At 43.6% G+C, this 24,833-nt stretch overlaps 1 protein-coding gene across 1 annotated transcript in view; it reads left to right on the top strand.

Annotated features, from left to right (window-relative positions):
* The first annotated feature begins 3,520 nt into the window (after positions 1-3,520).
* syt3 (synaptotagmin III) overlaps positions 3,521-24,833 on the top strand; it is a 37,243-nt gene continuing 15,930 nt past the window's right edge. The window contains exons 1-6 of the mRNA XM_023276544.3: positions 3,521-3,898; positions 9,660-10,010; positions 11,363-11,770; positions 16,306-16,701; positions 18,052-18,160; positions 20,834-21,010. Of these exons, the coding sequence (XP_023132312.1) occupies positions 11,620-11,770; positions 16,306-16,701; positions 18,052-18,160; positions 20,834-21,010 (833 nt within the window). The 5' untranslated portion in view covers positions 3,521-3,898; positions 9,660-10,010; positions 11,363-11,619. The remainder of the gene's footprint in view (positions 3,899-9,659; positions 10,011-11,362; positions 11,771-16,305; positions 16,702-18,051; positions 18,161-20,833; positions 21,011-24,833) is intronic.

The raw sequence follows: 24,833 nt of genomic DNA on the forward strand, positions 1-24,833 counted from the left end.
TGTACAACCTTTTTCAGGCCTGTTTTTGGAGGATAAAAAAGTACCTACTTTGTGGTATGATGTTGAGTAGCAGTCTTCTTCTCTCGAACGCTGCCATGTCAATGTAAAATTTATCATGCAGACGAATATAACATACCTGTTTTATTCTATTCAATTATTTGTGAATGCTCATAGAACTGGAAATATGTCCAGTAACTACTATTTGGAAACAGAAAGGCTAAAAGGGTTCATGTTTGCCCCATGTTCCTGCAGTGAAAACCTTCCTCATGTTTTTTACAATAAGCTGAAATCCTCCAGAAGCTTTGTGCAGGATGAGAGGGCTTTACAAGTGTTGTTGACCATGGTTGCCTCGGTGAGTACCACACTCCTCATCTGCAATGTGATGTGTTGTGTCTATCTGCTACATGATGGAGAAGTTTAGGACACGAGAGGCCTAACAGTGAGAGCCGCCGTCCCATGATCCCACTTCAGCACCTGAATGAGATCTTTAATCAATGCCAGCATGAGACCTACACTGTGGCTCCGCTCGCCGGCAGTTAAGATACGACAAAACATCTGAAGCCGTTTGTCACCAGAAACTGTCAAACCTGTTTTGATCCACAACATTTCTGAGACTTAAAGACTTGAGAAACTAGAATATTTTATGGTCAGTGCAATAAACTATTTGGCGGCTTGGTCCCTGAATGCTCCCTTTAGCACTATTTTTCTTTGAGGGTTGGCAAATAAACTTCGTTTTTTTTCCCTCTTTTTATGACTTAAAATATATTTGAATTTGAACTCACACAAATTTTGCCCTGTTGCGTTGACATAAATGGTCTTAGTCACTCTTAATCTCGCTGTCTTGTCGCCTCCAGCGTCTCTCGGTCTACTTTCCTTAATACGTCTGCACGGTTGATGTTTACATGCATGCAGCCTGAGTGCCTTTGAGTGTGCATGTGTGAAACGAGCATCTTTGTGTGTTTTGTGTGCACTTGGAAGAGTGGATAATTTGTGCCATATACTACAGATATTGCCACGCCAGCTTCAGTTTTAAAGGGAAAAAGGTGGTTGTTCTGACAGTAGCTGCCGCCGCTGGCCCGGCTTTTGCTTTCTCTTGTCTCAATCTCATTTATTTGACTTTCCCCCTCTCCTCTCCTCTCCTCTCCTCTCCTCTCCTCTCCTCTGTTTGTATCCTGGCTCCCCCTATGCGTCCATGTCCTCTTGTGTTGCATGTCTCAGCCTCTCTCAGTGCTCTGCTGTGACAGTTAACAGAGGTCACTGTTTACTCTCATTTATCAGTCAATCATTGCTCGCTGCGGGGTTCCAAACACAGCTACTTTGCCATCATCCATCCTTCTTTTGCCATCACTATTTCCAGAACAATGCTGAAGACACTGACATATAATTATGAGGTGTTAATTTACTAAACTATGCAGGACAAATATTCTATTTAATGTAATTTCCTCCCGAATGTCAAGTCCAGTGCGATGTAATTTCTCCGTGAATGTGATGACTGACAAGATGTTATTATTTCTGTCAGTGTGACACGCTAGTAATGCGGAATGGGATATGTTATGCGGTCACTGTAATAAATTATCAGATAAAGAGACTCTGGAGATATTATTTTGTTCATTTGGTAAATTGTTAGACATAAACAGTGATGAGATTTGATGGCTGTGATAAAATCTTTGATCACTAAATGCTCACCAGGAGTTTTGAATGCACCCTTAGTTTCTTTTCCAAATGTTTTTCTAAATCTTTGTCTTGATCTTTGTTCTCCATTATGATAATAAAAAGCACAAGATCAAATTTGGATTCACTTAAGCTAAGGTAATTCGAGTGACCCCTTCTCCTCTTCCTTTACCAAATCTATCTGAAGCCTGCGATTAGCATTTTTATGAATAAATAACAGTTTGATCTGTGCTATTTTTTTTTAAAAAGCAAGCATTTAGATTAGTTTCTGAGCAAAATGCATGTAGGATTTCCATACCAAAGTTTTTCTAACAAGGCCTAGATGTTCTGTGAGCTGTGTGGCCCATTAGGTGTTGTTTGGGCACACTCTGGGAGAATGATTAATTCATCAGTGCGCTGTCTTTAAATATGAAGGTGCCTGCCTCTGTCTTGACAACACAACTCGCAGTAGGAGGACTTTCTTTTTTGACTGAAAATGATTAATGCACAGGCTTCCTGCTAATTATAAACATGGCCAGTGACTAATTTTGCTGTGCAGTGAGACCATAACACAAATTTTAAGCACAAATATCTGCATCGAAAAGAAGTTTCCAAAATAAGGAGACGGTGATCTGAAAAACTGAGCCATACATCAGACAGAGAACAAGAAGCACTCTCTGCTCACCATTCTAATTTAATATGGCGGCAGGCCCATATGCAATGAACATCTTGAGGGGCAGAGGGATGACTTGCCTTACATAACTGTTAAAGTTGGCACCATCTCAGGAGTGAGCAGAGCACAAACCTCTAATCCAGGGGTTCACACATGTTTTTTTAACTTGTTAACCAGGAGGATAGGATGACGTCCCCATTAGGTCCATGGACCATCTCCTAATTATTTTATCTGATAGATCTGATTAGATTTCTGTTGATGGATGTGATGCAATACAGACTGTGGCATCTAGATATCAAAACCACATTCCTGTTACATCCTCCCACTGCTTGATGTACAAATTCAATTATAATCGAATTACAGCTGTCCTCGTTTTGTTGGTCGACTCACCCTCCTCCGTGGGGAACGAGCCCCAGACCCCAGAGGGCACCCTGAGGGACGCCAATTTGAAAAAAACAACCGCTTTGATACAAAAGCCTAAGCCGATTTCCGACCAACCGTGGAGGGTCCTCATTATCCTGCTGGTGATGTTACCATAAAACAGAGAAACATTTTTATGTGGCCCCTCTCTGCTTATATGAGGCCTGCAGGAATATCATAATCTAATCATGACTCCAATAAGACCATGTCTCATTCTAACTAGATCATGGCCTCTGTATACCTCAGCTGCTCCTCTCGTTGAAGGTTTCCATGGTGCACACACACACAAAAAAAACACAGCAGCACACATGCAAACAGGCTAAAAGAGCCGTGATACTTTTTCCCATCTCTGCTCACCTGACATCCAAGCAACGCCTCCTCCTCGCACTCCTCCTCTTCTTCCTGATGCTGCCATTAAAAAAACAGTAACATTTTATGTCCCCCCTCCTCCCCAAACCTACCCTCCACCACCACCACCATCACCATCACCTCTCCAGGGGCATGCCAGGAGTATTATTATCTAATCATGGCTTTAATAAGACCAAACGAGATCCTGGGCCCTTCTAACCCACCCATGTACCCTGCAGAGAGGCCATTACCCTCCATGCCTGCTTCCCACCAACACTCACAACCAGCACACACACACACACACACGCAAACACACGCACACACTCCACCTCTTTCTTTCCTCTACACGCCCCACATACATCAGTATGTCTTTAGCACTGGCCGGGCTGTACAGGCAGAGAGAGGAGAGACAGAGTATTAGTATTCAGAGCACAGGGAGGGAAAACGGAGAGGGAGCGAGCATCCGAGAGAGTGAGGGAGGGAGGGGATAGTGAAATAGAGAGGAGGAAAAAACACAAGGAGGGGGGAAAATATAAGAGAAGAACACAGGAAACGGGAGAGAAACGAGGGGAGGGGAGAGATATCATATTGTTCATTTCTCCCTCTCACTCTGCCATCCCGGTTGCGGGGCTTATTGCTCGGTGCGTCTTGGAAAGAGAGAGAAGAGAGGAGGAGGAGGGTGGACAGAGCCTAAAGAGGGCGGAATGCCCCTTTACAAGCGTCGCATCTGACTAAAACAGCGGAGAGGCTCGTAAATCGGAAACTGGTCAAGAGAGGAGGAGAACAGTGGGTTTCTGCAACGCCAAGGTAGGAAGATTCCCCCCTTTTTGGTTGCTCCTGAAGCCAGCAGCGGCTCTGTGATATCTGCGATGTGAGCGTTAATCGCATCATATCTCCTTTGATCCTGCATCCCGCACTGGGCTCTGCTGAATATGCCCCAAATCTAGCAGCATGTGTCTGTTTTCCATCAATATTTAATGTACATTATTCGTGCATCACCCCGGCTCCTCTACATTGCATTCTGCCGTTGCTTGGTAAATATTTCGAGCATACAGTGGGATGCATGTTGCGTGGAGGCAGTCTATAAGGCAATGTAGGCTGCGCTGGGCTGCACAGCACATCACAGGCTCGTGTTTGCATTACAGGTGTATGAATGTCGGCGATCCCCCACTGGTGACAATGATTGAACTTTTATTCTCTCTTCGTTTCCACGCGAGCGTTATTGGATAGAACAGACAGTGGCGTGGGGAGAGGGGGTTGCGCGCACGGGCACGCAGAAAAGCACACAGAAGACAGGTTGACGTGCGTAAGACGTGCGTAATTCCCCCCCTCCACCCACACCCTCACACCCCCACCTCCACCCCGCCCCGTTCTCCCCCCCCACCATCACCATGACCATCGGAGAGGCTCCTGGCTTCCCACCACACAACCACATTTATGCAAATGGTCAGAAAACACAGAGACACACTGACTCACCGACTCTGACATAGCGCTAGGTGAAAAAATGAAGTGAAGGCGGCCCGTTGTCTGTGCGTGTGTGTGCGTGTGCGTGTGTGTGATTACACTCCCTGTCTGTAAATAGGTCCCACTCTGCAGCTCCACTGGCTGTGCAAGAGACAGGAAGAGCAGCACCAGTATCCCAGGGTTCCTGGCTATAGCCACTTGCTCTCTGTTTCCTGTCCCATGTTATAGATAATTTAGACACTTGCAGCTTCCAAGAGGCACAGAGTGCTAGAAAGCTGTGAAAGCCCCAACAGCAACCCCTGATATGTGTGAATGTGGGACAGAAATAGGTGCAGATAAAAGGAGACAGTGTCTTCTTGGACGTGAAGGGGTGTTTGATTGCATGTTTATGGAGATATATGGTCTTAAGCAGATATTAACGCTCGATCTCACCCACCTTGTGTTATTTATTTGCTGAGAGGGTGTCCAGGAGCTATTATAGGACAGGCTAAATTGGAACAACCTCGAGGCTGAGGCTCAGCAAAGCTATTACCTCTAGTCAATAGACATTAATATCCCCATGCTCAATCTTGGCCTCATACAACGCCGTCTCTGTCCCGGTGAAACACAGTGCCGCTCCACTGGAGTAACCAAAAAGATGTGTTGTAGTAGCCCTATCTGTTTACCCCTGTGCATCATTCCGTCACAGTCGAATGAGCAGAGTGGAGCGATGATAGCATTGTCTCGGGCAGACATCGCTGTGGCCTCAAAAGGAAGTGATGCAAAACAAGAAGGAGGATATGCCAGCACTGGTGGAGAGAGGTCACGACCTCTATGAATCAGGAGTCGTCCTGAGGAATGGCGGATCATCTGAGGCTACACGAGTACATCGATTTGAGGTGGTACACAACATGATATGGCCCAGCAGGGTACAGCAGAGCAGACAGCATCAAAGTCTGGAACAGAGAGGAAGAGGTCACAGGGCCAAGTCGCCAGTCTGCGGAGTACAGCGGACTGGAAACGACGCGTTGCCAAAGGAAACACCGCTGATGCGAAAACTGCAATGAAGTCGCAGACATTGGAAGTGTGAAATTCACTTAAACACTTAAGCAAATTTGCAGACTTTGAAACAAAAACAACCCAGCAACAAAGGCATTCAGGGCAGGAATGAAAGGTTCAATTAAAGATGACTTCCAGGTACAGATGAAAACAAAGGAAAGAGCGTGGCGGCAGATAGAAGGACTTGAAAGCAGGTTCAATGAGATCATCCTATTAGGTATATCCAATGGATTAGTCTCCTTTGTCAACAGAAGCATTGTGTTCTCACACAAAAAGGATCCGACTGTTCTCAGTTCAAATTTTGTGATTATGAAGGTGTTCAGTTTCTCCCTCATAAAAATAGTTAGACATTTTAGCAATAAACAATCATTCCCATTAGTCCAGGCCTAATAAAGAGAGTTGAGGTGAATCAGAGGGGACTGAAAGAGATTTATATGAAGAGCAAATAAGGATGCAAACTTAAACCTCCATGATTGCAGGTGAGCTCTAAAATTAACTTCAGAAAAACCTCAAGGTAATGCTGCTGTTTTTTCCACTGGTACAGCTAGTGCTGGGCGATATGACGATACATATCGTGAGAACAATAGAAAAGTGTCTATAGTGCCATTTCTCTTCTATGGTTTCTAACCTAATTGTATCAATTATTACAGCAAATATATCATTTTATACATATTAAATAGCCTGCGGCGATTGTATTAGTGTTTTCTTGTCACTATGCATACTCTAAGTTTATATAAGTGAAAATAAAGAAGAATAAGAAAGATTTTTCGCAAAGAAAGTCCGTCTTGTGGTTTTTGCTGCACGACGCTGCTTTACGTTCTTTGATTCTCACGTGGGTTTGCGACATGCTTTATGTTACTTAACTCATGAGTGCTGAACGATGGATACGCAACAGGTAGGGCTGACCTGAATAGGTGGGGGACGGACGGAGGGAGGAACGACCCGAGGAACGATCCGAGGAACGATCCGAGGAACGACCCGAATATTCGGTTCGGTCCGTGCGGTCAGAGGCGGTGAGCTAACGGAGGAAAGAGCCGAATTTTCGGCTCGGTTCGCAACGCCCGACGAGGGGGTGGGGGTGGAGGTAGGAGGGGGCGAATATTCGGATCTCAAAATTAATATCCACATACCACCATGGTGGCCGAATATTCGGGTCCAGCCCTTGCAACAGGTTGAAGTTTCATGGAGAAAAGTAAGCAATGACATTTTTGTCAAACTTTTCAGAGAATAACTGAAAACATGCTTTGTTGTGGTATATCGTCATATATATTGTTACCGTGATATAAAACAATCCATATCGTGATATATGATTTTTTCCATGTCGCCCAGCACTAGGTACAGCTGATATAATGAATCCAGATACCTCGGAAATGGAAGAACTAAAACTGTAACAGGCTCACATGTAAGGTATTTTCTTCAACACAAAGACAAATATATAATCTGTCTAGAAAATGAAATGCCAAATGATGATATGGGGTTGCAATAGATCAGAGGTTTGTAGTGCGCAGCTGACTGTCTCCTACTTCTCATTCAACAGACAGCAGCGTTTCAAATGCCTTATCACTGTAATTCCCAAACCTAGCTGAGGTGTGTGATTCTTCCCTCAGAGACAGATTCCACATGCAGATTTCAGTTGCGCTCTCTAACACGATGGTTGTTTCTGAAAAAAAACCCTGCCCCCTTGGGTTTTATCAAATTCACATGCTCGAGGATTTTTTATTTATTGTTTCTGAGGGGTGGAATTCATGTGTGAGGAGTGCTGCATCAACAAAAAAAAAGAGAAAAAATTAGAAATCCAATACAACTGCTCAAAAAAAATTGAGGGAGTGCATTCAATATTAGATAAATATTTATTAGTGTTTGCCCCAGCAATAAGCAATGCTGTGTGCTGTGTTGGGTTGTTTTCATATTTTCGCTGTGCTTCCTCACACTAATTTGTAACCGAATGTTTGGATACTTTATGTCTCGGCTCGCCGTGCACCTGAGGGCTGCTTCAAACCTGTCCTCCTTGTGCAAATACAAGAAAGATCCCTTCATTAAAAGGGGATACAAACATAAATGCCTCATCTGCTTTATCACCTATAAGCTAGACTGAGGATGTAACGGCTGGACTGAGCTTTTAAAAATGAGTCATTTAGCTGATGCTCTCATCCTAAGTGATTAACGGAGGGGCCAGCGAGGGGCTCAGTATCTTGGCCAAGGACACCTGTCTGGGTCTGAACTCTCTTTCTTACTGATATACTCTTGATTCTGGGTTTATATCCATTAAAGCCACTAACGGGTGTGTGTGGTCATTGTTTCTGGCCAGATTTAGCCCCTGATCTGATCGGCTTGCTTCTTCCATGATTGGGGAGCGATCTCGTCCCGTTCCCATCTTCTTTCTGCGATGTGATTGGACGGGACTGATTCTTCCTTTCTCCGCGGTGTGATTAGACCGTGACCTTGCACCGTGTCCTGTCTCCTCTCGCCCAGCCGGACGGTGACCTTACTGGTCGACTGGTCTGTGTTGTGGCGTATTCGCTCCCTGAGAGTATTGATCCCAGGCAGAACAGCAGTCAATGGAGCGTCTGTGGGAGGTTTAGTGTTGCTCTGTACGCTACAGGCAGGAAAAACGTGTGTTTCTGGGCACGGTGCTATCTGAGTGAATCCTCAACACGTTTCTGAGGGCATATTTATATGTGAATGACCATCCTCCGTAAATATTTTGCTTGTAGTAAATTGCATCCCCAAAACCTTGATTACTATTGTTGCTGTGTCACCCTCACCGCCAGCTTCCCTTATGTTTTTTTTCTGCCCTTCTCTGCTCCAATTTTTTCCCTCCCTCTTTATCTGTCTCGCCTCCAATTTAATGTCAGCATCTCTCTTATCCCTCTCTCCCCTCCGTCTCCCTCTTCCTCCATCTCTTGCTACACAATCGTTCTTTCTGTCCGTCTATCTCCTCCATTTCTTTTTCGCCTCTCCCTCCCTCTTGATGCTCTTACAGGCCAGTTGTGTGCCAGACAGCCATTCCTCAGATTGAGATATCCTGGGTTTTAAAGTCACTCAGACAGATTTGCTATCTTTCTGGGAGAGAGTGAATGGGAGGGCCGAGGGGAGGGCCGGTGGAGGATGTTGCGTCTGGATGGCATTTTGATGCACTAATTTTGGATTAATTTCGGCAATAGGCTGCGCCAAGATGGACAGGTAAATAGACTCTGCGTTATCTGAGTTTCCTATGCGCTGACAGAGAGTGACAATCAGTTTCTCCAAAGAGACGTAGGGCGAGCAAGAGAGGAAAAGTGTGCTTCTCCCTTCAAGCAAAAGAGACAGAAGACTAGAAAGGGAGTGGGGGCATTACTTGTTTCGGATCTTGTTCTGAGTGAAATATGTCTTTGCCTAATGCTGTGATTGATTGATGGCTGGGAGACAGATGGACACATAAAGAGCACTTTGCTGGGGAGGTGCCACTCAGTGCACAAAGACTGACGCTGACATTTCACAGAACAACATACATCAAATGATCAATAGTCCTTCCCTTGTCTGACGAGGCACCTTGTTTGTGAAATAGGTCCAGTGCTTTACAAGGACGAAACAGCTCAGTGGAAAAGTGAGTTGACCTCTCACCATGAACATTGTTGTTGCCGGTGATTTATTCTGCAACCACACCACGTGTACAAGATCTTTTGGCGATACATATCCAATAGTAGCTGGGTTTGCAGTGGATCTGTACTGTGAGACACAACAGTGCATATATTCTCAGTCACAGTCCTCGGAGACTCGCAGACTGTGAGAAACTGGAGTTTGGGCATTGACCTGTTTTTATTTTGACAGAATGAGATCAAAAATAAAGACTGTATGCTAAAGAAGGCCTGTTTCCTCTTGGATGAAAGGACAGGGAGTGTGCACATAAGGGAGCCAGACTTAATACATCTAATTATATCTCAATCGGATATTTGGGAGAGTTTGTAGTCCTCTGAATACTGGTGTAGGATTCAGTTTATTATTAGTCTCCTTGCTGTAGTGTTTTTTCTCGGCTGCGTTAGTCATCATGCACCTTATTGATTGATTGATTCATATTGTTTTCCAGGTGTTGTTGGAGAGCTTTGAAAAAGAGTCTCCACAAATCTGATGCTGATCCACGCTGATGTGTTGGAGAGACCAGGGACACCGATGCGTTCCACCAAATTCTGTTGAAGCAAAGTGACTAAGAGCTGAACTCTGCTGGCAGCGAAGAAACAACACACGAGTCTGCAGGTCTCATTTCTGAGCTTGGAAACATTAGGAAAATAACAAGCTAAAGGTTATGCATGCACTGCAGGCATAACTCTGCCTTCCAAAGCCAAATCTGTTTGCAAAGACAGCTTTAGATGTAGAGTGTCCCTGCTCTGGCTTGCAAATCCAACATGGCCCAGAACCACAAGAGTTGAGTTCAATAAAGGTAAAACGCACAAACTGTCTCTTCATTATGTTATTAAAACTAATGAAATGCTTTAATTTGGATTCTTCATTCAGTACAGTGGATCTATAGAGCAAAATGTGAAGCTAAATCTAAATTAGCTGATAGGTTCCCTCAGCCAAGAGTCTTGTGCATTAATCTTACTCTGGCATTTGTTAAGAAAAGAAAGAGCCATTACCAAATCTTACTCATTCACTGTTTTTCTGGGTTCAATATATTTGTGTTTCAGAGACTCAGAATTATCTAAATTACTCTGTAATTACAGTAAAAAAGTGTTTTAGTTTATAATATTACATAAAGTTTCAAGATGATCAACCCATTGGCCAGTTTCAGACACCACAATAATCACTGAATCTCCAGGAGGTAACTGACAGTGGGGCTCTTTGCAATTATGTGTGCACCGTGCTGAGTGAAGAATCTGGCATTATTCAAAAGAAGGTTGAGGTTTAAGTAATAGAAATAGAAAATGAATCATCAGTGTAGCAGAGTTTGTATAAAGTACACAATTTTACCTGTATAATGCTTCCTATTTTTCACTTTCTTCATTTCCCAAAGTGGTAAGCAATGTACATTTACCTGTTAATTGGAAATTCAATTTAATGTAATGTGAAATGGTTGCTTTTAGGGCTGAGAGATTTAGCATCAGCATCCCACTGTGCACAGCTACACAAAGCTTTTAGCTGCTTTTTAATACTTTTAAGCAAACTTACTTTATTTATACCATAACAGGTAATTTAGGCCTCATTAACTCATCCGTTAGGTTCTTTCTGCCATACATAAACTATATGGTGCCTTCATTTATCCAAGAGCTTCTATACAGCAGAGTTAATTGGAAATTCACTTGTGATTCTCAAAGCATTTTAAAAATGCAGTAGCAAAGTACAATGCCTGAAGGGATGTCTGATGTTTCATGTTAGCAGTTTTTATGGAAAAGTAATTTCTAGCAAATGCAAAAATGTAAAAATTTACCAACACGTAGGCCTGTTATAGTGACAGACGCCTCGGTGTAACCAGTGACCACATAGGTGGGAAGTGGGAAAAATGTGTTAGACTTTATCACACATCAGGATTCTTAGAATTTCCTTGTGTCTGAGGCAAGATCAGATTTTCTCACTTTTTACATAATGCCAGTTTCCTAGTATCGCTCCTCATGATGTGTGCTGAAGCAATATTATGTAGCACCAGAGCCAATGATCTATCAGGGACACACTGATGGTTCTGGCATCCGTGTTCTCACTTAATGGCTAAGGTGACCAATCTGCCAGAAACTTGATTTGTACACTTTTATGTCCTTACACTCACGTTGCCAGTTTCTCTCCCCTTATCTGTCTCAGGGAAAGCGAGAGGGGAGGGTGTTGCTCAGTCACGCATGAGCATGTCACGCTGGTCTCTGTGATCCAGACCGAGACGCCCAGCCGAGCCCCTCGTGTTCCTCCTTCAGCTTCCTCTGCCTCGTCTTTCTCGGCTCACACCTTGTAAAAGGTGGACGGGCCAACACTCTTCTCACCCGAGCGCCGTCCAATCGGTGAGGGCGGCGAGGGCTGCGCTGTCATTGGCTGACTGCTGGTGAGAGTGCGATGCGGATTGGAGGATGTCGGGGGACTGGGATGAAGACCTGTGTAAGAAGGCGCTGGTGCTGGTGGAGGAGCTGTGCTTCAACTCTCCGAGGGGCTACAGCCAGAGCGAACGGTGCGAGGAGTTCAGCTACCTGCTGAGGGGCCGCAACAGACAGCTGGACGCAGGTAACTCACACACCTGGAGTGTATTAGGAAGCATTTTGAAGATGTATTGATGCGTAAAGATTGATTCTTTCTTCTAAAAGCTTGCAGTGAAACCTGCCTCTTGCTTCACCAGAAAAACACCCTTTTAGTATCAAAGGCTTACACTTGAAAGGTGGCTTGTAGAATGTGGTAATTTCCTCCTTGATACACAACAAGAGCTGTGGTCAGCCTGAGACGTGTCAGTTTAAATGTGCTGCAATTATAACAAGCTCTCACAGTGGAGAAAGTATCAAAACTTCTCAATCATCTCCCGCAGAATAAATAACTCCTCTGCTGCGCAGCCATATGCTCAGTTTGCTCCAAACACTCGCAGTTTTAGCAAAGTGTTGCTAAATATGAAAAAGCCTGACATGGCAGCTCGGTATGTTATCATACTTTTCTCCCACCAAGAAGACGGCTAAAGATAGCTTTGATTTCCAGTTTAATGTATTCAGGAAGACCACAACAGCTGTACTGTGCGGGGGAAATGTGAACTTAACACCTTCCAAGCCTACAGAGAGGGAATGTTCCAAACTAAAAGACATTTTGTTGTATTTCTGGAAGAAACTGATCAGCCACTCAAAATGTATTCTTTTCAATTTGGGCTTCATTGAAAATTTGAGTATCCCGTTATGATCTGAAGAAGTCTTTACACCTGAAAGAATAAAAAACATTCCCATAATACTTATAATATCTTGCATGTTTTATCATGAAATTGGGAATTTTCAGTATTGACTCATCACAGCATAACAGGATCCGTTCTAGACTTTAAGTTATGATAAGAGAAGTGTTAAGTGTGCTCATATTTAAGGGTGGTTAGAGGTAGTCTGCACTCTGAACAAAAAACCATGAAATATTCAGCACTAGATTGAAATGGCTGTGGGACAACAAGTCCATCCCATTTCTTCAGTGATTCTCAAGAGTTGCCTCAGAGCTGGATTGCTCAGTTTGGTAAGAAAAATTTTATAAATACAAAAAAATAAAATAAAATAAAATACCTACATTTTTTATTTAGTTTTTTTCTTATCAAACTGTGTAGGTGCATGGGAGTGGGTTCACAATGCACAGTATAGTGTGTGGGTTCTCACTGAGGCGTTTGGAAGTGCAGTGTGCTGTTATGCAGATTAGCATGGATCTGTGGCTCAGTGTAGATTAGCCCGGATTGGCTGTGTGTCGTCTCCGGAGATTTGGATGGCTCTGTGAAGAAATGTCATGCCATGGTTTTAGGCGTTGGCCTCCCTCGCCTACCAGCTGTGATTTTTTCGATGTTTGCTGATGGAACCCGGCGATGCCTCGGAGGACCGCGGCCGCTGAAAGCTGTCAGTGAATGGCTTGTGTAAGCAGCGGGGATGTGTTTGATGTGGAGCGATGTACGACTCTCAGTGGGCTTGCATCAGTCGCTGATTGACAGGGATTCTCAGTCCCTCTTCACGACACACTTCAGAGGCCTTCTACCCACCCACCTACCTACTGCTGAGCTGCTTTTTTTATGCTTTGTGGATTAGCGATGGATCTTTTGGCAGGATCAGTGTTCAGGAAGGTATGGCGACTGCCCTACAGAGAGGCAAATGGAGGAGAGTGGTTTGGCCCCTGACAGTCCCTGCACACGTTTGATCACAGCCGTGTCTTATCAGCAAACCCTGATCTGCCAACCACACACAACCGACTCCTCTGCCTCCTCGCTTTGTTTTTCCCCCTCTAGATCAATACATTAACCTTTCTCATCCTCAAACTCCTCCCCTCTTTAGGTTTCGCTCTAAATCATTGTCAGCTTGTTTTCCTCCATCTCTCTGGTTCCCCGGCTCTTCCTCTCTCTATCATTGCCTTTTTGGTTTCCACTCGTTCACACACAGCACATGGTAGTTGTATCGACTTTATCAACCGTCCTCCCATCCTGCTTCTGGCTCAGGAGGAGAAACAAAAAGAGGGGAACGGACTCAGTCAGCTTATATGTCTCTTTCAACATGTGCACCAATCTGTTTTCAACCCTCTCCCTCTGTCTATCACAGCCCTACTGGCCATTCTGTGGATCGAATCGTTTTTTCTCTCACTCCATTCCACTTCATCACTACTGTCTGTTTTTTTCATGCTGTTTTCTACCTCACTCTACCTTCCTTTGCTCTCTTTTCATTTCCTCCATCACTTTCCCCCTCGTGTCTCCTGATCACCTCGCTCTCTCTTCCTTTTTTCTCCATCCCTTGCTTCTCAATTCCCACCCCATCTTGTTCTCCACCGCGACAGATCGATGTCCCCCTTCGCCCATCCCCCCACCCCCCACCTCCACGGCCCCCCAATCATATCTTTTGAACAAGTGCTGATTAATGACATACACAGACTGATGAATAATTCACCAAAGAGAGAGGGAGGAAGCAGAGGGAAGGCAGGATGGGGGGAGACAGAGAGAGAGAGAGAAGGTAGGGGTGACGAACAAAGACAGTTGCTGAGGAGAGCATGCAGAGGCAGACAGCATGGGAAAAGAAATGACAGCGAGGAACAAGGGGTGTTTGAGGGGATTATATAGAAGAGAGGGAGCGAGGGAGGGCGGGTGGAGACAGAAGGCAAACCGAATTCCAGAAGATGTAGCCCAGGGCTGGAGGATTGGCTGCTGTTGTCTTGTCTTCACTCATTTGCCGTCAGTCTTGTTGTCAGCCGGCTACAGATAAAATTTCACTCTTTTTTTGTGTGATTTAACAGTGCTTATGTCTTTGTCATGCCCATAAAGACACTGTGAAGAAAATTAATGGAACGGGGGTAAAGAAAACAAGGCCTTTGTGTGAGTTTTGTGGGGGTTCAGGAAACATTTGACAGTAAGACAGTTATGTTCTACACAAACGACAGGAGAATTTTCTTAATTGGTGGCTCTCTGGTTTGGATGGAGGGCAAAAAGGCAAGAATTTTACCCAGATGCTACAATGTAGAGAAGAGTGTGCAGTCTGTGAGATCTGCACACCGTGCCGTCTTCTTGGTCTACTTACAAACTCTGAATATTCATGCTCAGGGCTCTGGGCCTATAGTTCATTGTGGGCTCTGATTGGTCCTTTTGTTAAGACAGTCATTAGACCAAAACATGCTATTTATAAAAGGACTTCAAATGGTCCAGGATTATAATAAATATTCATTGTATATTTAGTCTATTTATTTATAAATATTCATAGAATATTTATAAGGTATTTACAAATGTATGAATTTATCATGAATTTACAAATCAGAGGGTCTGACACGTGCAGATGTGTGCACTCAAACTACACAAGTTGCCGTCGACTGTTTCATTAACGCTCTTGCAGGCTGATCCAGGAACTGTCCAGTGTTCTGGTGCTGAAACTGTCCAGCAGTCTGGTGCTGAATCTGTCCAGCGATCTGGAGCTGAAACTGTCCAGCGGTCTGGTGCTGAATCTGTCCAGCAGTCTGGTGCTAAAACTGTCCAGCGATCTGGAGCTGAAACTGTCCAGCGGTCTGGTGCTGAAACTCTGGTTTTCCTTTTTTATTCTGTACACTTTTTCATTCGGATGAGTCATACTCCACCCTCCCCAACACCCACACCCTCACCCCCACATACCCACACACACCCTCGGACACAATCCTTGAGCCGTCACAGATTAAAAAGCTCATAACCATGAGGAAATGCGGGATGACATTGCATAGAGACATCACTGTGGATGTTGTTGGGGGGTTTTCTTTTTTTGTTTTTAATTGTTTGCCCGTCCTCCTCCCCCGTCTCCTCTTCTTCCCTCAGAACATCCACTCTGCCAGCGTTTGCCCCCATTTTAAGCTCAGGATTCAAATGTGATATGAGCTTCGGGGGATGGCTGCATATTGCAATTTACGCCTACAGCAGGTTCCCTCTCCTGCTCCATGATGTGTGATTTGTAGATACTGTGGTGAGGCAGGCGATGGCATGTTGTGTGAAGGAGGCGTGTTGATTGTGCAGTGGTTTGCTGTTGATTTGTTGGCCATATGTATGATGTGTTATAGTGTAAGTAGCAGGCGCATACTGATGAGGTTGTTGTTTTTATGCCTGCTAGTGGCTAAAAATAACTCAGATGGCATTGTAGGTCTGTGAGTTGCTCAATCAATTAAACACATTTTTGTACAAACATGTGTCCACCATTTGTGTTATTCACTTTAATGTCTCAGCAGCCATTAGATGGATTGCTGTGACATTTTCTGCACACATTCATATGCCCTTCAGGGTTAATTGTAACTTTGGTGATCCCCTGACTTTTCTTTCAGCTTTTCAGATTTAATTTGTGTAGAACTATGGTTTGTGACTGAATACCTAAAGACATTTCCTTCTACGTCAGCTGTAGCTACAGTTTGGTGCTAATTAGGAGATGTTAGCACACTGTCACACTAAACAGGGGAACACTGCAAACATTATATCTCCTGAACATTATCGTGTTAGAATTAGTAGAACCTCAGAGAGCTGCAGTCTTGTTGAAAGTACATTATCTTTTTAGTTATGACTCAGTTCTGTTCCTTAAATCTCCCGTTTTTCCTTTCTTCACCTTCCTCTGCAGAGATTTCTGTCAGCCTGCTGTCGGTCATCGTGACGTTCTGCGGCATCGTCCTCCTCTCCGTCTCCCTCTTCGTCTCCTGGAAGCTCTGCTGGCTGCCATGGCGGGACAAGGAGGGCGGCGGCCTGAGCCTGACATCGGGGTTGCTGCCCGGAAGCGCCGGCGTCGGAAGCCTCGGAGGTGCCGGCGGCTCGTCGCTGTTGCCCCCGCTGCTGCAGAGGAAGGAGGGCCACTCCTCGTCCTCGCTGTACCCCTCCCTGGGCCAGCAGGGCCAGCACCACCCACACTTCTCTGACCTGGTGGGGCTGGAGAGTGGGGGGGTCGGAGGAGTTGTTGGGGGGCCACAGGAGACCCAGGAGCACTCCTACCTGGACATGGACTCCTACCCCAACAACGCTGGTGAGAAGAGAGAGCTCCCAGACGTTAGACACACTTAATCCCACTGCGCCTGGAAGAGTAATGCAATACCTCCATCAATAACCTCTCATTTTAATATACTCAGAGTTTAATACATTTACGTACATACTGTGAAAATAATTTGTCGTTGCTGCACCAGTATGATGAATGCTGACCATTATTGTACATATAAATGGGTTTTCTTTCAGTGTCGCCACATTCATGGAATCGTACTTTTCGTCTTTCTGGCCTTGTCTCTCATTAGATACTCAGCTGTAAACTCAGGAAAAGGGTTCATGTGTCTTTCAATTACAGGAAACATCAGCAGCACGTTAATTTTCTTTTCAGGATTAGTTTATTCCTTCAAGCTGCATTAATCAGTTTTTGTTACAGGCTACATGTTTGTAACCAGAAGAGTTTCAGAGTGCTGTTTCTGACCAGCTGGTGAATTAGGATTGTTTTGGGTGAAAATTTAGCTCTTTAGCTGCTTCTTCAGCAGCTAGTTTTATCAGAGCTTGCTTGCAGGAAACAGCTGCTGGGAACAACCTTCCCTATTAAAAATAAATACATAAATCTGAGCTGTAGCAATTAGTTGATTAGTTGAAACAGTTTTAATAATTGTTTTGTCATCTTCAAGGAAAATTAAGGTGACAGCATCTCAATCAGCTGTTTTTCCTTGTCTTACATTCTTATTAATTTAATATTCCAACTTATATCCAACACTTTAGAGAAGACTGGCAATTTTAACAGTTTAACAGTTTTCTGATGTTGTTTTGAGCAAAAAATGCACCAACAATATAATATGCTCAATAAAATAATCACACATTGCAGCTGCAACACAAATGCAGAGAGAAGACATCAAGACAATCATTTAAACTCAACATCAAAACAAAAAAAACACTGACTAGATTGATAACCTAAGATACAAAGTGTTTATTCTGATGTCAGAGAGGTATTTTGGATCTGATTTTATAAAATCAGCTCACATGAGTTCTCATCCTGACGTAGTATTTGTGCTGGCTGTCAGCTCTGGCGCAGGTTGTTTATCATTATTCAAAGTCAAATATTTGCTGGCTGCCTCTATTGCAGTTGGATGTACCCTTCTTTCACTTCTCTGTTATGCTGGCTCAAGTTGTGCAATTGTAAATATGTCTGCTCATTCCTCCCCCTCCGCTCCTCTGCTGCTAAATCACTGCCTGTTAAATCAAAGTAATACAATCAATGAGATCAATGATGCTGACAAAAACATTGGTCTTTAGTGCCACTGTTACGATCGACACCAGAGCAGTACTAAAAAACAAGAAGCGCAAAAAGAGTCACTGAAGATTTCATTTTATTTTTTTACTCTGCTAGGAACTCTGAAGCTGAGTCAGACATCTCCAGATGTTCCCAACTCAGAGGGTGGAGCTCAACCCCAGAAAGACCTGCCCAACGCCCACTCCCAGCAGCAGGTCACCCCACGGTCAGTGTGTGACTCCACTGGATGTATACGTGTGTTTGTTTATTCTTCATTTAAGTCTGCTAGTTGCTGGTGTTTTGGGTGCAAAATTCAGAGATGTAGAAATGAATTAAAACAGGAGTGAACAAGGGACAGACCGAGTATCAGCCTGGCTCATTATCGTGGTCAATATTTGGCACGTTTTCAATTATCGGGATCAGTATTTTTATTGACTGATTATTGATAAATGCCCTACTTCAGGTCTAATACAGCCCCCCTTTCTCTGTCTGTTGTCACTCTGTAGTCTCAGAAATGCAGGAGCTGCAAAAGCTAAACAAGAAGCCCAAACCAGGAAATGAGCTTCTCTCACAGTGGCTAAGGCTATGCTAACAGCTAGCGGCTAAGTTAGAACACAGCCACAGATCAACCTGAAACATAGTCTGGAAAACAATAATTAATAATGCTTTAAAATTTGGACCTTAGTGGACAATGAAGTGACAGAATGGTAAATTATTTTAAAAAAACCGAGGAGAAGCAGCCAGAACTGCAGAATACCTTTTCAATCTCAGCTGATTCCACAAACACAGCAGAGCATCTTAATTTAATCACTCCTTTTTCTATTTTACATGTTCAGTTATAGTCACCCATATTAATGAAGAAGCCTAGTTATGAATGACATTCTCTGCCATCACATACCGTCAAAACTTTACATGTAAGGAACACTCACTGGCCACTTTATTAGGTACACCTTGCTAGTAAAAGGTTGGACTCCTTTTGCCTTCAGAACTGTCTTAATTCGTCATGGCATATTTTCAACAAGGTGTTGGAAACATTCCTTAGAGATTTTGGTCTGTATTGACATGATAGCATCATGCAGTTGCTCCCGATTTTGTCGGCTGCACATCCATGATGCGAGTCTCCCGTTCCACCACATTATCCTTCTGGAAGTAGCCATCAGAGGATGATACACTGTGGTCATAAAGGGATGGACACAGCAACATTACTCAGGTAGGCTGTGGTGTTTAAACAATGCTCAACTGATACTAAGGGGCCCAAAGTGTGCCAAGAAACTATCCCCCACACCATTACACCACCACCAGTAGCCTGAACCGTTGATGCAAAGCAGGATGGATCCATGCTTTCACGTTGTTTACGCCAAATTCTGACCATCTGAATGTTGCGGCTGAAATCGAGACTAATCAGACCAGACAACGTTTTTCTAGTCTTCTGTTTTCCAATTTTGGTGAGCCTGTGTGAATTGTAGTTTCAGTTTCCTGTTCTTGCTGTCAGGAGTGGCACCTGGTGTAGTGGCTTCTACAGTGACTTTAAAAAAAGACATCAGTCTGGACTTCTGTTTCGTAAACTGCTTTAACGAACACAAAGGGAACTGCAGCTTCAGCTCATGGCACAGTATAATTGCTACTAGCACAAACTAAACATTTTTCCGCGCCTGTACGTGCTGTTGACTTCCCAAAATTCCCTTACTTGAGCCCGAGCATCATGGGGAATGGAGTCCCAAAGTTCAGCTGACTCATTACTTCTGTGAATACTCAAATAAAAGAGCATTCTTATTTAACTTGTTAATATCTCACATTAACGCTGTTATATGAATTATCAACTCAGTAAATAAACATCATTTTATCAAATAAAGTCATAGCGCCCGGTGTGATCTGCTGTTGTAGCCCATCTTCTTCAAGGTTGAAGCGAGAGATGGTATTCTGCATTCCTTGGTTGTTACAAGTGGTTATATGAGTTACTGTTGCCTCTCTATCATCTTGAACCAGTCTGCCCATTCTCCTCTGACCTCTCACATCAACAAGGCAACAAGGCATTTTTGTCCACACAACTGCCGCTTTCTGGATATTTTCTCTTTTTCAAACCTTTCTCTGTAATTCCTTGGAGATCCCAGTAGATCAGCAGTTTCTGAAATACTCATACCAGTCCGTCTGGCACTAACAGCCATGCCACATTCAAAGTCACTTAAATCCCCTTTCTTCCCCATCGCGATGCACGGTTTGAACTTCAGCAAGTTGTCTTGACCATGTCTACATGCCTAAATGCATTGATTTATGGCCATGTGATTGGCTGATTAGCTGTTTGTGTGAACAAGCAATTGAACAGGTGTACCTGACAAAATGGTGTATATCAGTTCCAAATATTATATTGGCCTTTCTTGATTACTAACAATCTGCATTGATATCGGCCCTAAAAAACAAAAACCCATATCAGTCAATCCCCAGAGTGAACTTCTACCTCCAGCTAGTGATCATTAAAGCAGAACTGATTAAAAACGTACATTATTAGAAGAGGGCCTCTACCTGGTAAAATGCTGCTTTTGTAAACACTGAAAAAAAATCATATTAGGTATATAACATTGCCTTTAATCTTGCTCTCCTCTAATGAACACTTCTGTAAAAGCAAAGCCTCTTGGACTTTGCTTTGAACCATTCTATGCTAGAGTTTGTCTTGAATAAAATGAAGCTGACATTTTCTGATTTTCACAGAACACCAACACAAATGCAGCCACAAATATTGTTGTCAAAAGGTGTGGAAACTCTGAGGCAATTAAAAATTGAGGCTAAACTGAATCTCTGATTGGGCCGCTGAATCACACTGTTGCATAGCAGCCTTGTTTTTTTGTGTGTTCAGTGCTCTTTGCTTGATAGTCACCCTCTGAGCTCTTATGTGTCTGTTTAGGCCCAAGCCCATGACTCACCAGCTCTCCAGCCCTGATTTCCATGGAGAAGAGAAGGAACAGGTAACCAGTATCGGGCAGATCAAACCGGAGCTCTACAGACCCAAAGGCGACCAGGGCGAAGGCAAACAGGGCGACAACTGCGGCAAGATCAGCTTCCTCCTGCGCTACGCCTTCAAGTGAGTTTACACCAAAACAACCTGCTCACTCTGTCAGCGTCGTCTTATGTAAAACTGGAAAATTAATAAATCATTTAGGTTTAACTGTAAACACGGAGGCTATTACATCACCAACAAATTAGCCTAAAGGTGTACAGCATCTATTTGGGCCCCTCACTGATTTGCTGTCTGTAAAACTGCACATCCTGCGGCTCGATTAAACTAATGAAAACACACTCATTAGTACATTTATGTCCTCCATCTCATTTCTCAGTTTGTGCATCCTAAACTCCTCTCCTCGACTCCTCTCAGAGACGTGAGCGGAGGAGGCAAGACAGAGACACGAGGAGAAAAGAGTCGAGGCAACGGGCATTTAACAAAATGAGACATCTTTGCTTTGGAGGCGTCGTTTTAAAGCCTCGTCAATTAAATATGACGTGTAGCACAGCTGCATCATCTGTCCATTGTTTTGTTACAGCCAACTGCTTTATTTTATGATCTCTGAGCACAACATTGTTCACGACGGCTTACAGAGTGTGTTTACGCATAATTCTGCTCACAGTGTGGCAGAATGTGACAAGAATTTATAGATCTCATGCATTTTATCGGGTTTTGAATTCGACACCACATATACTTGTGCCGTGAAGTATAAATGAGGAATGACACACGTGAGAATACTGTAAAAATATAAAGCGACATCTCTTAATTTAAAAAGTTTATTTATTACAAATATTTGTCAGTGCTGCTCCTGACATGGTTTGTATATTTTCCACTGTGTCATACCTCTTTATACATAATGGGCGCTGAAAAGACACCCACAAAACTGTGCATCCTCACCCCTAGCTCCTCCAACAACCTTCCTCCTTCCTCGAGATGCATTTTAGGAATTGAGATATCCTTTAAGATGGCGTACTAAGATCGATTTCCGGGTCACAGGCAGGAGGACAGAGGAAAGGAGGAGGCTCAAAATAGAACCATGAGATAAGCCTATGGTTTCTGTTGGTAGAAAACCTAAATGAAGGACACAAGGCTGGCAGGTTGAGGTAACAAAAACCTCAGGAAGCAGGTTAGATGAAGTCCAAGGAAATAATCCAAAGAAGTAAAGAGAAACAAGAGGAAATCACTGGGCAAGAAACAGGCTAGGGAACACAGGCAACTAAACACGGATGACCTGATCACGGGATTTGGGAAAAAAAGGCATGGAGTGAATACACAAGGGAGGTAATGAGATGCAGGTGAAAACCATCAGGGACAAAGAGACAGTCACAGTAGAGGGAATACGCAGGACGTAAAATAACCAAAGTCACACAAGGAAGGTGAAAACAAAATGATATGGGAAATGACAACAAAAATGACATGAGACTCGGGAACTTTAACCAAAGGAGGTGTACGGGTTGACAGAACCGGTGAGGGGGAAGATACTGGGAGGACAGGGGAAAGACAGGAGACAGTGGGATTAGAAATGCTCTAAGAAACACAAGCGAGAACAAAAGAGAAGCTGAGGACAGTACAGAGATCCTAGGAGACTTTCCACCGCAAGAATTCATGGCAGAAATCTTTGCTGGCCCTGTTTTCAGCACTTTGAGCCCTTCTGTTTCCATCGCAGTGTAGAATCCAACAGCTTCGACTGTGATGACAACTTTAAGCAATCCAAAACAACATTTTTACGTTTTACATTAAAAGTGTTAAAAAGGAGAAGATTTCTAAATGACAAGGATATAAAAAAAAGGCTTTTGTTGTCTTTGCTGAGTTTAACCAATCAACATTCGTCTTCTCTTAGATTAACCAATCAGTGTTGAGACTCGCACAGTAGTAGCTATACAGGTGTAGGTACTTCTTCTTCTCCAAAAATGTTCCTGAAAGAACTTCCACAGGGCAGCTACTTGCAGTTGGAGCTGCACAAAGGTTTTTGCTGCCTTAAAAGGACCTGAAAGTTCCTCCAGTGGAAAACAGCCTCATGGCAACCACACTTATAAAAGACGCAAAATTTGTCTATTCTATCCTCCTTCTCCAATAGGAGCAGGATTTTTTTTCAAATCTAAATTCTGTATACTGTAAAGTGTCACTAAAAACCTCCTTACAATATGAACGCATACCATTATATAAATTACACAGTGGAGTAACTTCCATTCATAGAGAAACTCCTATAAAATAGTTGAAAGGAAATACATTTAGCATTTTGCGAATGCTTTTGATGTAACATTGCACCATGTGGAAAATTTAAACCTCAAAAACAAGACCTAAACATTGTTTGAATATCAAGCGCTGGGTGGGACTGCCACCCTGTAGTTTGGCTCCGGTGAATGTTGATGCGTCTGTTTCTGCACCACTTTGATCGCAGCGGCGGTTGTGAAGTTCTTCAAACACTTAAGTCAGAGGGCTGCAAACAGACACTGGTTTGCTGGATTTCTTTATGGCTCTGAACAGAGAGAGGGGTGCTTCTTGGGAAAATATCTTCTAGCGTGTTTATCCTCTTCAGTAGACACAAAAAGAAAACCTTCAACTGAAGTAGAAAATTGAGTTTGTGATGGCAAGAACTGGGTTTATCCTCATTCTGAAAAACAGAAGCTAAACATACCACTGGCATGAGATGTGAGAGTTTCTGCCTCAACTGTGAGCTCATTTGGTTTTTTTTACAATAATGCTTAAATGTTAATAGGTAAAAAATAGGTTAGTGTGTCTCTTATGATGTTTGTGGCACAGATTTCTGTAGTTACTTTTGCTCCTTGGACGGTGCTCAGTTGAATGTTCTCTGCTGGAGGATTTTGGGTCTGACGAAGTAATTGGTGGGTGCCATGCTGTGAGGACTGAGGGATTGGAGATTGTGCATGAATCTGAGTGGAAGTCGGGATGCTGGTGGGGTGTTGGAGGAGCGTACGGCTCTCTGTCTGTCGCCCAGCTGGCGGTCCCCATTTCTGCCTGCCCTGACATGTAGAAACATTACAACGGGCGAAAGTGCTGATGGTCAGAAAAGAAAGGGAGAGAGAGGCCGTTCCAGTCATGAATTATATATGGCGAGCCACTTTAAACAGCAGCCCTGTCAACACATAATAACACCAGACTGTGTTACAGTGGAAGTTACAGATACAGGGAATTAGCAAAGGGAGCTGGACGGAGAGGGAGGGTAATGATGAAAGCTATTCATGTGTCACTTTTGCCCATTTATAAGGCCGCCAGATAATTTATGTCATTCCCTAGTCGCCTGTCATTACACTGGAGGGAAACTGTTTCAGCCAGAGGAGTGAGAGGAAGTGACTGGAGAATGGAGAATAAAGGTTGGAGACAACAAGCATGTGTGTAGATAGACACACGTTGTTGAGACTGTTGATAAGATTGGTATGTTAATGTGTGAAACCTGCTGTTTGGAGCGTAACAGTCCAAACAACAATGTCAATCTTCCTCAGATCCTCTGGGAAAGGCATTTCTATTGACAATCCCATTAAAAGCTGACACATTTCCTCTGTGGGAATAACAGCTAGCTTTCGGGCATTGTCTGCCAGGAATAAGGCCGTGAATTTCGCTCTCTGTTCCAGCAGTAATAGGTATATTCTCTGCAGCATGCCTCGGGGATTGTGTTAAAACCTGGGTTTTGGTCCAGGCTCATGTCTTGTTCTGTAATAAGACACGTGAGTGCAGGAAAGAAAAAAACCTGCAGCACCATCTCTGTACTAAATAACAAATACAAGAAAATTCATCAGGATCAGGGAGAGGAATTTTTTGGGTTTTGTTGGTGCACAAGCTTCCTGTCACTTCCAGTTATTGTACATCTGAGCGGCGCCGTTTGTCGTGGTGACTGCAGAGCCTCCACCACCAGCAAATCACAAAATTATACTGGATTAAACAA

This window comes from Amphiprion ocellaris, chromosome 19 (assembly GCF_022539595.1).
Source record: "Amphiprion ocellaris isolate individual 3 ecotype Okinawa chromosome 19, ASM2253959v1, whole genome shotgun sequence".
Classification (NCBI taxonomy): Eukaryota; Metazoa; Chordata; class Actinopteri; family Pomacentridae; genus Amphiprion; species Amphiprion ocellaris.